Below are 12,867 nucleotides of genomic sequence, written 5' to 3'. Positions count from 1 at the left end.
TGGTAATAGAGTGGCTTTAGGTTTTGTATCAGTTTATCATTTTGTTGATTTGAGCTGATATCGACCTGATGGATTGTACTTTTTCACTAAAATACCAAGCAAATTCATTGCATTTATCTTTGGCGAGGTGTTCTGGAGCTATCTGAACTGGAGGATCTGTGAGCTTGTCAACCACAGCAAACAGTGTGTGAGTATTTTTGAGGCTCTTACGGGGGCTCTCTTCTATGTGCCCTGCGATTGGCTGGCAACTAGTTCAGGGTGTACCCCGCCTTCTGCCCGATGATAGCTGGGATAGGCTACAGCACGCTCACGACCCTAGTGAGGAGAACGGCTCAGAAAATGGATGGAATAAATATTCAAAACAAAACAATACACATTTCCAACCTTTATTCACAAAATTAAGGCACTGTAATACATTATTTTGACTTTTATGTTCTTGGCTTTTGTGTCACATTTTGTAAAGCATGAATTTAAGAGAATGAAGTGGTACGTTGTGTGGCAAGTAACTTCTGAAGGGTTGATTACAATAATGCATGTTTGAGGCTTTCCTTAGCTTCTTTATCAAAAAAAGGAGCTTGAAATGCGGTTTTGATTTAATCAGTTCAAAACTTATGCACCGAGTGTGTACAGGTTAAATGAGTTGAGTACAGATCAGAGCAAACTGCCAATTTATTTAACCCGCTGCCTCTAAATGAATAACAAAAAAATAAAAAAATTTAACAAAGAAAAGTAACATTGTATCTCATATCTTTGGATGACTGACATTTGTGATTAAAATTATACACATATTTTTGATATTCAATACACACATTTACAATCATACAATTTCCAATGGTTTTTTTTCTTTAAATACTGAAAACCAACAACTTCCACACATTGAGCATTCCTCGGTAAAAGGTATGCTCCCCCCATGTCAAGCAGTGTGCAGAATAGTAAGGTGGAGGCTACTACTGGCACGTGTTATATATTTGGATCTGTTTGTTGATGTCATTGAGGATGGCTCTCATCTTGTCTTCCAAGCCATCCAGCTGACGAGCTTTCCCTTCCAACCTTCTCTCATTCTCCTCATAGTTTTTCTCCAGCTCTGTGGGAGTAAAAGATTTCAGCGGAAACCAACAAATATATTCAGTAATTTTTTTTAACAGTAAAATTCCATCCATTCATTTTCTATAGCATTTGTCCTCATTAGGGTTGAGAGTCCGCTGGAGCCTATCCCAGCTGACTTTTGGGTGAGAGGCAGGGTGCACCCTGGACTCGTCGCTAGCCAATCACAGACAACAAAATTACCCACCTAAATTTGATTATAGCCGTCTGAGTCAATGATTTATTCAAATATTTTTCCTAGCACACAAAAAAGTACCTGCTAGTCTCTGCAACTTGTTCTGGGCATCTTGCAGTAGTTGTTTCGCTTCATCCCTAAGGCTCTCTGCCTTCGTCTTGGCATCTTGTACAGCTTTGGCCTTAGTGGCAACGCGCTGCTTCACCTCATGGTACTTATCGGTCAACTGTCCGTCTAGAATCTGAGCATTAGAAAAGTCAGTAATGAGGAACATTTGCCCATACAGACTCATAAGCACATATACCTGCTTGGCTTCATTTGCTTTGTCTCGTGCCATGGTGGCTGTCTCTTCAGCCCGGGCTGCTGCCATGCTGTTGTTAGCGCGTTTGGTCTTCAGCACATTGATCTCCCGACCCAGCGTGCCCAGACGGTCCATAGCCTCTCTCAGTTGCCTCTCACCGTTAGATGTCTCTGACTCTATCTATGGAGTTCACACACAAGAAACAATTTGAAATTCAGACCACAGGTCCTACTGTATCTATATGTTACAATGGCAATGTGCTTACAATTCTGACACCAAATTAAGACAATTAAAAACCAGGGTAGTGAAAAGTAGCCTTACATATATGATTAACACAAATCCACCCATCCATCCATTTTCTATACTGCTTATCAAACAAAAACTAATTGTTCAAATACGTGTTCACATATTATTGTGTTATAGTGCATATGGTAGGAGTACAACTGTTTAAAAAAAAAAAAAAATTATATGGTCTCTTTTTTACAGATTTTCACATTTATGGAAGAGTGTGGAACATATTCCCGTATATAACAAACACGGGTTGACTGTATATTTTGTTTTATTATACAGTACAGTGGTTTACTTCTTTATAGCTGTATTACAGTGAGGCATAGTAATAAATATAAGAGTATTATTGTACAGTTAAAGTGAAAATAAATGTCTTCAAAATTTGACACCACAGAAGAGTGGTGTAAACAGCTCTGCCAAATTTTAATGATTAAAAAAATGCAGATGCTTCAAAATTGTGAAAAATCAAGCCGGCGTATGTGCTTTCCAATGTTGTGGGCATGTCCGCGAAATGCATGAAACCACGCCTCGCTGAAAAATGGATGTTGCTTCGTCTAGCATCTTTCTGATGCCTACACATTTGGCTGCAAAATACATCTGCTTAAAGCCTCCAATGGCTGAAATATATTCCCCCAGGTCGTCACAGGGCTTTCCAGGCTGCTAGGAGAGGCTCTAGCCATCGGCTAGCTTGCAAGCTAACAGGCTTGGGCCTCTTAACAATACCCAAGTAACTCGCAATTGCGCTGAATAACCATTGATGCGAACGAAGACAGTCAAGTTCTTTTACGTAGTGGGGGTGTGGGAGACTCATGCCTGAGGCCGAAGTGCGTCACTGAGCAACGTTTTAGCCACGCCTAAGAAAATGAGGAAACCTGAAATGGTGAAAAACAGTTTACACTATGGGCTTTATTTCGTAGACAGTGCATCTGTGGTGGTAAGCAAATGCTGGCAGATTCTGATTTTCATGCAAGTTCGAGGCTCTCTGAGTGTGTTTGCCAATTTGGCAGACCAATTTGCGCCAGGCTGGGCGTTCCAGCGCAGCAGAGGGAATGTCCTTTGAATTGTGCCTGGCAGAGTGACAATTTGGTGGTAGAAAGCTGATCTAAATTTACGTCTCTTCAGACCATGTCTAACTGCCGGCAAGAGCGTTTGTCTAATGCGATTTTAGAGTCAATTTGATTGTGGCACAGGGAAACAGACACTGAGCTACGCAGACATATTTAAGTGGCCAGCGGTTAACCCAGACTCATTCTGTATACTCGCTCGCATTGTCTGTTGCCACACCGGCCACAGCAGTGACAATGTGTATGGATCACTGCCTTTACGCATCGTCCTCTTGTGTCTGCGTTGAGACGTTGTCAGTTGCACCACATTTCAAGGGAATGAGATCCACTTTGATTGGTGCTGAATAAAGTCAGCTGCTGCGATTGGCTGGCAACCAGTTCAGGGTATCCTGCCCGATGATAGCTGGGAGCTATCATCCCAGCATGCCCGCGACCCTAGTGAGTAGAAGCGGCTCGGAAAATGGATGGATGGATAAAGTCAGCTGTAAACACTCCCACAGGGGCGAAACCGGGCCACCCTCATGATGGTCTACGAAATTACCAACACTGGCGCAGTTACACCGGGCGCCGTGGCAGATTTACGGCGTTGCCGAAAATAGGGCCCTATAGCTCCACAAGTGAGTCCTGCATTGTTCTCTGTTGTCAGGAGTGGCACAGCAACCACTCATCCAGGAGGTCACAAAGGAACCCAGGACAACATCTAAAGAACTGCATGCCTCCCTTGCCTATTAAGGTCTGTGTTCATGACTCAACAATAAGAGACTGGGCAAAAATTGCATCCATGGCAGAGTTCCAAGTTGAAAACCACTGCTGACCAAAAAGAACAAAGTCTTATCTTACTTCTGTACACAAAAAACAAACAAACAAAATATCTGAATGATCCCCAATATTCTATGGACTTATGAGACAAAGGTTGAACTTTTTGGAAGGTGTGTATCTCGTCAAATCTGGTGTAAATGTAACACAGCATTTCAGAAGAAAAAAAAAATTCATACGACAGACAAACATGGTCCGACATGGTTTTGGAGTGGCCTAGTCAAAGTCCAGACTTGAATCCAATTGAAATGCTGTGGCATGACCTTAAAAAAGGCCGTTCATGCTCAAAAACCCACCTTGGTTGCTGAATTAAAGGTGCCATATTTTACAAAAAAAACTTTTTCTAGTATGTAGGATGTAATATTGGCTCTATTGTGCCTCAATAAACATGAAATATGAATTAAAATTGTCCACAGATTCCTGAGTTCCAGACGTTTTTTCTGCCAAGAGGCCTGAAATCAGGTCATTCAAATTTCTCGAGGTTATCTACGTCACTAGCGAAGATCTCCCCCGACCTCTCTGCTTTCCTGTCAACATAAACATGTGCTCTCACAAGTAGATCTTCTACACAGAGGCAACCAATCAGAGGAAAGGGGGCAGTCTTAGCCCAATATGGACAAAGCGAATACAAAACTTGGTCAAACAAGTAGAAGTACTGAAGGTGTCAGAGTGGATTTTTCTGAATACTTTTATGACAAAACCAGGGTGTTTTTGGAAATGAAATTGACACTTTTATACTAAGTCCATGTTAGAGAGTCACTCTATGGAGGTCTCAATAGCCAAAATATGGGACCTTTAAAACAGTCCTGCACGGAAGAGTGGGCAAAAATATCTCTACAGAGATGTGGAAGACTCATTGCCAGTTATAGATTTCAGTTGTCGCAGTTGTTGCTGCCGAGGGTAGCCCAACCAGTTATTTTTTTAAATTACGTTTTCCACACAGGGCCAGGCAGCTTTGAATAGTTTTTTCCCTAATAAATAAAATCACGATTTAAAAACTGCACTTTATGTTTATTTGGGTTATCTTTGTCTGATATTTACATTTGTTTGATGATCTTGAACATTAAAGTGGGGAAGCTTTCCAAAAAAAATAAGAATTTGAGCAGGGGTCAAATGTTTTCCCCACAGTACTGTATTTAGAAACAAATCTCTAAATTCGATTTGGAGGGTCTTTAATAGGTTGTATGATGGCGATTGTTTAAGCCTGGAAATGAAATAATTCACTCAATTCCTATTCCTATGGGAAAATGGACTTCAAAGTCAACTAGTGTCATGGAATGGACTGTGTTTGACTTTGGGGGTTCCCCTGTATCAGCATGATAGGGCATTGAAAAAGAAAAAAGGAGACTCAACCAGTGGTCTGGGTACTTTTGGTTACCTGTGCCAGGCGGGTCTCAGTGTCATCAATGTCAGCTCTGGCTCTGGCGATGGCCTTCTCTGCAGACGTTTGGGCAGTCTTAGCATCCACCAAGGCCTGCTTCACTGTTTCTGCAGTGGTCTTCACGCCTTCAGCATGATGCCTGTACAGCAGCACATAGAATCCATATGGGACATGACGTTTACGGTACAAGTCCGCCAAAATAGCACTCCTAAATCACTCCGGCAGCCCCTCTCCTATTGGAGGCGCTTTCCAACGTCACCGCAATGCCGCTCTTGAATAGAAAATGTTTCTATTCAAGTGCACATCGCATCACGTCAGCCACCCTCTGCACTTGCCGCACTACAACACAGTATTCCGTGATCCCGCCCCCTCAGTACATACACTATGATTGGGAAAGGTCGACAGCGGTTTGCGCTTTGCCAAGTGCGGCGGGAAAAGGCCTTAATGCTTAGTATGAAGAATCGTTGTGGCAGTTGGCTTGACTTGGACTTTTGGACCGGATGCTGTCCTGTTCTCACCCGGGGTTATAATAGTTTTGGATTTTCCATTAGTTAGTCTTTATTTCAAATTTTATTTTCAAATTCAGTTAGTTTAAATTTGTTTTTAAAGCAGGTTTGTTAGTTTTTATTCGTTTTTTTTCCCTTCAAAAATGCTTCGTTTTGTTTTAGATTTTATCCATTTCAGTATAATTTTTTTTGTTTTTTTTAGTATTTGGGGTATTTGCCGATCGAAGAAGCCGGTCATGCAGTTTCGATCGTTTTCCCAGCCTTGATCTGTTAGCGGAGGCTTCAGTAAGCAAATCCCGGCATCCAGACCGGTCAAGCCCGCAGTTTCCTTTCCTTTTTGCCTCTCTTTTGTTTTTACTTTTTGTGCGTCGTCTTCTTCAACTAAACCTGCATCCTTTCCTCCTGAGATGCTCAGAGAAAGACCATCCCCAGGGCCAACTGATCTACAACTGAGTAACGCATGGCAGTCGTTGCCAGAGTGTACAAAATTAGTGCCTACTAATTGTGTGGTAAAATACCCACTTCACAACTTTGTACTAGCTCAACACACTGTAACCTAGTCACGCTCATTTTTAGTCCAGCAACACACAATGTCCAATTTTTACATATACCTAGTTTCTTTCTATTCCCATTATTATTATTATTTTTGTGGTAGAGTCCCTCTGTATTTTACCCTGTAGTTCCCCTTTGAGATTTAATTACATTTTCTATAAAATTCCACTTCCTGTCATGCTTTGTATGTGTTTGAGTTTAGTAGTGAAACTGCTGAAATCTAGAACTTGTATTTCCTTCACGTAGCACCCTTCCAAATTACTGAAATTGATCAAGGTTTTTCGTCACTTTTCCTAAATTGTACACATAAAAAGAGATGTGGTTCCCCTTTCTGAGATAAATAGTTTCGTTCTAATGTTAAACGTAAATCGAACTAAACCGGAAGTAATGCAGGCGTTCACTTCCAGCGTTTTCTTTGTCCAAAATTAATTACGCTTTTATCCAAACCCAATATATGCTACATTATTTATTTTCTTCTCATGTGGATCACTGTGTATGACAGGTGCAATACAAATAAAATTGGGGTGATTAATTGACCAATGATAAATACCTTTCCCTCTTGGCATCCAGCAGTAGTTTTTCTGCCTTACGGACGTCATCCTGTGTCTGTGCCAGGATGGCATCTACATTGGAAAGGCTGCGGACACGTTCTTTGATTTCGTCTACGAGATGTCTGATCTGGAGAGGGGAAGCAGGGATAGATAACTCCAGCACACGGTTCGCCACGGCCTCAATATGGTCAGGGTCTGCCCCTTCCTCTGAACGAAAGACACAAGACGTGTTGTTAAGTTAAGAAGTCATTATCATAATGTCATTAATCTAGCAGACTCACGCATGAGGAAGTCCCTGATCTGTTTGATGAGGTCTCGCAAGTCGTTGTTGGAACGCTCCACTTTGTTCTTGGTGCTTTTGGCTTTGTCGAGAGCTGCTTGGGCTTTATCCTTGGCCTCCTCTGCCTTGGTTTTAGCCTCCGCCACCTCACCAAAACAACACACTCTCTTAAAACTGCAGTAATAATTCATCTGCATTTGCTGTCTTCCATTCAATGAACAATGGGTGTGGATTTGTTAAAGGGCCCATATTTTGGCTATTTAGACATCGACAGTGACTCCCTAACATGGATTTACTATAAAAGTGTCATAGTTTTTTTTTTTTTTTTCTTCTTCTCTTCATACAAGTGTCCAGAAGAGGCCCCTCTGACAGGTACTTCTGTCTGACCCAGTTTTATATCCACTTTGTCCATATTTGGCTAAGACCACCCCCTTTCCTCTGATTGGTTGCCTCAGTGTAGACCCAACCCTCACTACATTTGAGAACACACGTGTTTGTTATATTGACAGCGCTGGCTCAGGGGCGGAGAGGTAGGCGGAGATCTTTGCTCGTTATTTACAGTAGATTAAGTCGAGAAATTCTAATGACCTGATTTCAGGCCTCTCAGCAGAAAAGAAGTCTGGAACTCAGGAGTGTGTGGATGATTTTCATTCTTATTTCACATGTTTACGGAGGCACCATAGAGACAATACTACATCCCAAATACTAGAAACGTTGGTTTGGTAAAATATGGGACCTTTAAAGATAATTAAGATAATTTATTATATTTATTATAATCCCTCAAGGGGAAATCAAACTCACACTGCAGGTTATGTTTTGTGTTGCACACCACATAGAGAACCAGATCACACACATGAACCTTTCGGCTCCCAAGGCCAATCCATACAGATGAGCTACTGCCCTACCACTATCCAAACCAATATTTAATTTCTGTCAAGTTTTTTTTTTTTTTTTTAAATCACATTAAACTTAACAACCTTAACAGTTATTTAAGAGCCCTTTAAAAGTAAACTGAAAATGGCATTTGTCGGTTTCCCTCACATTTTTGTCTTGAATTGAAACTTGCTTATCATGAGTAGATACACTTATACTGTTATAGTTATACCCATTAAAGGTCAGAGGACAAAGATGTTATGGGGTCAGTTAAAATTCATATTTCCATTGTTTATATGTTATGTAATACATGCATGTCACTTCCAGCAAGTGGTCAATTATCGTTTAGCTAAAAATTTAGTTTTTATTACACGTAATGATGTTTTTATTACATGTATTGAGCACTCCCCAAACATACCCAAAGCTCAACAACCCGGAAGTGACGTTGCAATTGCCAAACACAGCGTGCGACACTCTATACGTAATGGCGAGCAACGTGTTGGAATATGAGGAGGATGATGGATTTCGACGTACAGGAGCACACAAATGAACTTGGCATCGTCAAAAAAGTCGATCGGGAGGTTGGAACCTGACAGTGACGATGACGAGCAGCCAAGTAGCAGTTATGCAACAGAAAAAGAGAGTGGCCACTGGGTCGATGTGATGGTATGTCAAAAGCTGGTTTTTTTTTTTTTATGCTGTCACGGCTAGAAATATTGACACCCCAGGGGTGCCAATATGTTTGAGCACGACTATATGTATTATATATTCGTATATGTTTCAGTGGCACGGCACAAGCTTTTACATAGTATGCAGTATTCCTATATATTGTCTGTCCCTCGCTTGAGTAGCTTTATAACACGCCGCACAGAAAGTCTTTGCCGTGTCCGTTGGCTTGTAATATAGGCAAAAGTACAGACGACAGTACTGAAAATTACTGCCTGGGTCTTTTTTTCCTACTGCCCATTGCATCATAACCATAATAGAGTCGTAGGTATATACAAGGAAATCCTCACCTGTTGTCTGCACCACTTCGCCGCTGCACCATGGCGGCTGCAAGATTTAGTTCTCTTGCTGGTCCCGATGGCCGTAGGAAAAATAGTTGGCACCGCATCCGGTTTCAGCCTCTGCCTAACTACACCTGTGTATCCAATGCTTTCTGCTAAGTCTTTCTCAAAACACGCCGGTTCGACGTGATCGGCACAGAGTTTGCAATTCTTGCTAGGCACCCACCATGTTTCTTTCCCTGTCGAATGACTTTCCCTATCCACTGGTCACATTTGCTATATAATCACTTCGAAATGGCAGATGTGGTTTGTAAAGGGGTTCTAGAGTTATCAAGATAATTTTTAACATCTTTGTCCTCCGACCTTTAAACAATTCACCATATACTTTTCCAGAATCCAGTTGGCTGGCACTGTGATTACAACTATAAGTATAGTGCTTCCGTACCTTGGTAACAAGTCCCTCCACTTCTCCTATGGCTTTGTTGAGCTGCTTCTCGGCATGCTTGGCTCTCTCCAAAGCATTATCAGCTGCTGCTACAGCACCGTTACAGTTCAGCCCTCCGCAGTGACGGTTCCCCTCGTCGTCACGGCAACCTGCGCCTCCACAAGGGCTTTCCGCACAGGGCGCATCACCTGTGGCACCGCAAACCTGTTGACAAGTTTATGTCAACTTCTCTTTTTCTGGCTTCATAAAATTATAGAAAACATTTTCATTACACGCTAGTTGAGTAGATGAAGGGAAAAAGAGATTCCTTTGACGAAAGACACATTTATCTGTAATAAAAAATATATATTTTGGACTAATTATACTATCTATATATACTGTACATAGTAATAAATAGTTACATCTGTATCCATCCATCCATCCATTTTCTGAGCCGCTTATCCTCACAAGGGTCGTGGACGTGCTGGAGCCTATCCCAGCTATCATCGGGCAGGAGGCGGGGTACACCCTGAACTGGTTGCCAGCCAATCGCAGGGCACATATAAACAAACAACCATTCGCACGCACATTCACACCTACGGGCAATTTAGAGTCTCCAATTCATGCATGTTTTTGGGATGTGGGAGGAAACCGGAGTGCCCGGAGAAAACCCACGCAGGCAGGGAGAGAACATGCAAACTCCACACAGGCGGGGCCGGGGATTGAACCCGGTCCTCAGAACTGTGAGGCTGACGCTCCAACCAGTCGTCCACCGTGCCGCCCACATCTGTATCATTAATGATTATTAATAATTTAAAAGGCTGAAATCTGATGCTACTAAATGAAAAGAGTCGATAAGTAAAATTTCATGGAACGATTAGAATTTAGGTTGTAGTGCTTCTGATAGTTTTGGCCAGCAGAGAAGGCCACCACTGCGAATACAAATACAAACAAATACAACAACTACTACTACCCTCATCATATATCTGGTTGATGTAGACTGTAATCATGATTCTTAGTTGATAAATAAATCTGTTATATAAATATATGCTGTATAATGTAGATGGCAAGCCTATCAGACCAAGATCAGACCTTCTCATTGATCTTCTGCATGTCCAGATCCTGAACTTGGGTCTTGAGTTCTCCCAGCGAGCGCTTGTTGGCCCCATTTTTGCGGTTGAAATCGTCCTTCTTGGCAGAGATGAGGCGCTCGGTGCGACGCCGGGTGTCGGCCGATTGGCTGACTGTACTGGGCCTGTTCACTGTTGATTCATTGGCACGGCGCTCAGCATCCAAAGACTTGTTGTAAGAGGCACGAATGCTGTCATACGCGCCTGACAAAAAGGAGATGAAGGAAGAGGAGATTCAACAATCAGTGAGAGTATACTTTTCTTGCTATTTAGTGTACCTACGTGGTTGGCGCATCAACTTTAAAATTTTTTTTAAAAATGTTTGTATAAGACAACACGATTTCATACAGAACAAGTTTAATATGGAGACATTGGAAGTAAGAAAATACATTTAGAGTCCTATTACTTGCTCACCTAGGAAATTAGAGTTTTTTAGGATATCGAGCTGGCGATGGAGCTGCTCTGAAGTCAGGTTCAGTTCTCTGGCCTCTCGCTCTAGAGCACTCAGTTCCTTGCTTGCCTCCGAGTTGCTGTCTTGGACGATGGTCAGATCTCCTTCCAGATGGTTCAATGTGTCGGTGGTCTCACCAATCTGAGATCTAAGCAAAAAGACATGAAGTTGTAAATGCATATTGGTCATAAAACGTGTTTTATTCACTTTTTATGAAACATTTACAATGAGGGGGAAAAAAAACAAGTACAAGGAATGTGGATTAAAATTCCACTTAATGTGGTCTCTGAATGTGGGATTTTTTTTTTTTTTTTTTACACTCTAGTATCAATAATTATACAGTTAGGTCGAGAAGTATTTACTACCCGTTTTTTTCCTGATGGACAATAGGTTGAAGGAAGCATTTCTTTGAGTGTGGATGATGTAACCAGCTACTATTTGGGGTATTTCAAAGGGATGGTCACTATTGTAGGAAATAGTTTTTTTTTTTTGTGCCGTCACACATTAATGCCCAGAGCTGTATGTGTAGGCATTAAACTACGTAAAAGATTTAAAGAAAATTGTACCGAAGCTGTTCAATAAGCTCCATCAGCATGCTAATGGCTGCAGCAGTGAGGTTACGTGAGTTGACGATGCCCTGAGCTTGGGCCAGTTTCTCCTCAAGATCCCTGAAAGCCTTCTCATAGGCCCCGGTAAGGCCAGTGGTCTGAATGTCATGGGCACGCTCTGCCAAAGCCCTGGTGCGCACCGCCAGGTCCTGGTAGGAGACATTTTTGCTCCATTGGTAATTTTACATTTCATCTCGGCTGACCTAACTGTAAACGTCATGAAGAAGACCCTACACCTGGACAATGCGGTCCCAGTCCCCAAAGCACTGATGGCAGGGCTGGCAGTTGGGGAAGAGACCAGAGAAACCTCGGGCACACTGGTCACATCGGACACCAGACACCCCCTGCTGGCATACACAGTGACCTGTAACACGGTTGCACTGAGACGTCTCAATGCCTCGCCAGTCGCAGTCACAAGCTAGAAGAAGGGCAGAGCAGAGGGTAGGAAGTAAATATGGAATAGCAGACACCTAAAACTAAAAGAGGCTTGCACCTTTATACATCATGCTTTTTATGTTATAGAGACATAAATGCAAATATGTTGTTGTTTTTCTATACTGGGCACAGATAACTTTATTTACCCAGGTAAAGTAAACACAAGCCATATACAATTGATAACCCATTAGGTTTGACTAAGAAAACAAGCTACCTGACAAAGTACACAGTGTAGACAACCAAAATGTATCCCACCCGGCATCCTCAAATTGTTTGTTGTTGTGTTGTTATAATATTTATATGGCAGGTTTTACAAAAAGGACACACAAAGTGCTTTACATTGTTAAAATACACACACACTCACGGTATATATGAGATACACACACACACACGCACGCGGGTTCCCCGCATATTCGAGATCCACAACTCAGATTCACATAGTTTTGGAATCCTATCCTAGTTTATTCACTGACAAAACACACCGTTTCACTGTTTTGTGCTTAGCCCAAAGCAATGGAAGTATTGTTTTGCTGCCATCGTCTCGCATTTTGATGCTCAGGAACTATATTGAAGTGAGTTAAGGAGCTTCTTCTAGACAAAAGTAGTGCTTTGCCGCCATGTTGTGCCATCTATAGGAGAAAAATATGACTTAAAATAAAAAATTAATTAATTAAGGTGGGGTGCCAATTACTACCATATTGAGAGTTTAAATACTGTTACCAAATCACAGTGGCCTGCGTTCTGTGCATAAAAAAAATCTCTGCGACTGCAGGGGACCATGGTGATGAATACAATGCATCCCCTGGGTGTCCCCTCCAGTGGCGAGCTATACTAATTGATAACTTATAATGCCATAAATGACATCCAATTGTGTAAGATTATTACTTTTAACAAAAGGAATGTAGAACTTTTGCTAAGTGT

General features: G+C 41.8%; 1 protein-coding gene across 2 annotated transcripts in view; it reads right to left on the bottom strand.

The window, feature by feature from the left end:
• Positions 1-408: 408 nt before the first annotated feature.
• The window catches only part of lamb2 (laminin, beta 2 (laminin S)), a 64,307-nt gene continuing 51,848 nt past the window's right edge, over positions 409-12,867 (bottom strand). For both annotated transcript variants that reach the window (XM_061680569.1, XM_061680578.1), the window contains 11 exons: positions 11,748-11,929; positions 11,470-11,660; positions 10,867-11,051; positions 10,415-10,656; positions 9,344-9,547; positions 7,020-7,164; positions 6,738-6,945; positions 5,127-5,268; positions 1,584-1,760; positions 1,361-1,520; positions 409-1,084 (listed from right to left, as the gene is read on the bottom strand). In XM_061680569.1, the coding sequence (XP_061536553.1) occupies positions 948-1,084; positions 1,361-1,520; positions 1,584-1,760; positions 5,127-5,268; positions 6,738-6,945; positions 7,020-7,164; positions 9,344-9,547; positions 10,415-10,656; positions 10,867-11,051; positions 11,470-11,660; positions 11,748-11,929 (1,973 nt within the window). In that variant the 3' untranslated portion in view covers positions 409-947. The remainder of the gene's footprint in view (positions 1,085-1,360; positions 1,521-1,583; positions 1,761-5,126; positions 5,269-6,737; positions 6,946-7,019; positions 7,165-9,343; positions 9,548-10,414; positions 10,657-10,866; positions 11,052-11,469; positions 11,661-11,747; positions 11,930-12,867) is intronic.

The sequence above is a fragment of the Phycodurus eques genome, chromosome 1 (assembly GCF_024500275.1).
Source record: "Phycodurus eques isolate BA_2022a chromosome 1, UOR_Pequ_1.1, whole genome shotgun sequence".
In the NCBI taxonomy this organism is placed as follows: domain Eukaryota; kingdom Metazoa; phylum Chordata; class Actinopteri; order Syngnathiformes; family Syngnathidae; genus Phycodurus; species Phycodurus eques.
The sequence above is the reverse complement of the archived record's forward strand: the minus strand, read 5'-3'. Positions and strand labels throughout refer to the sequence as shown.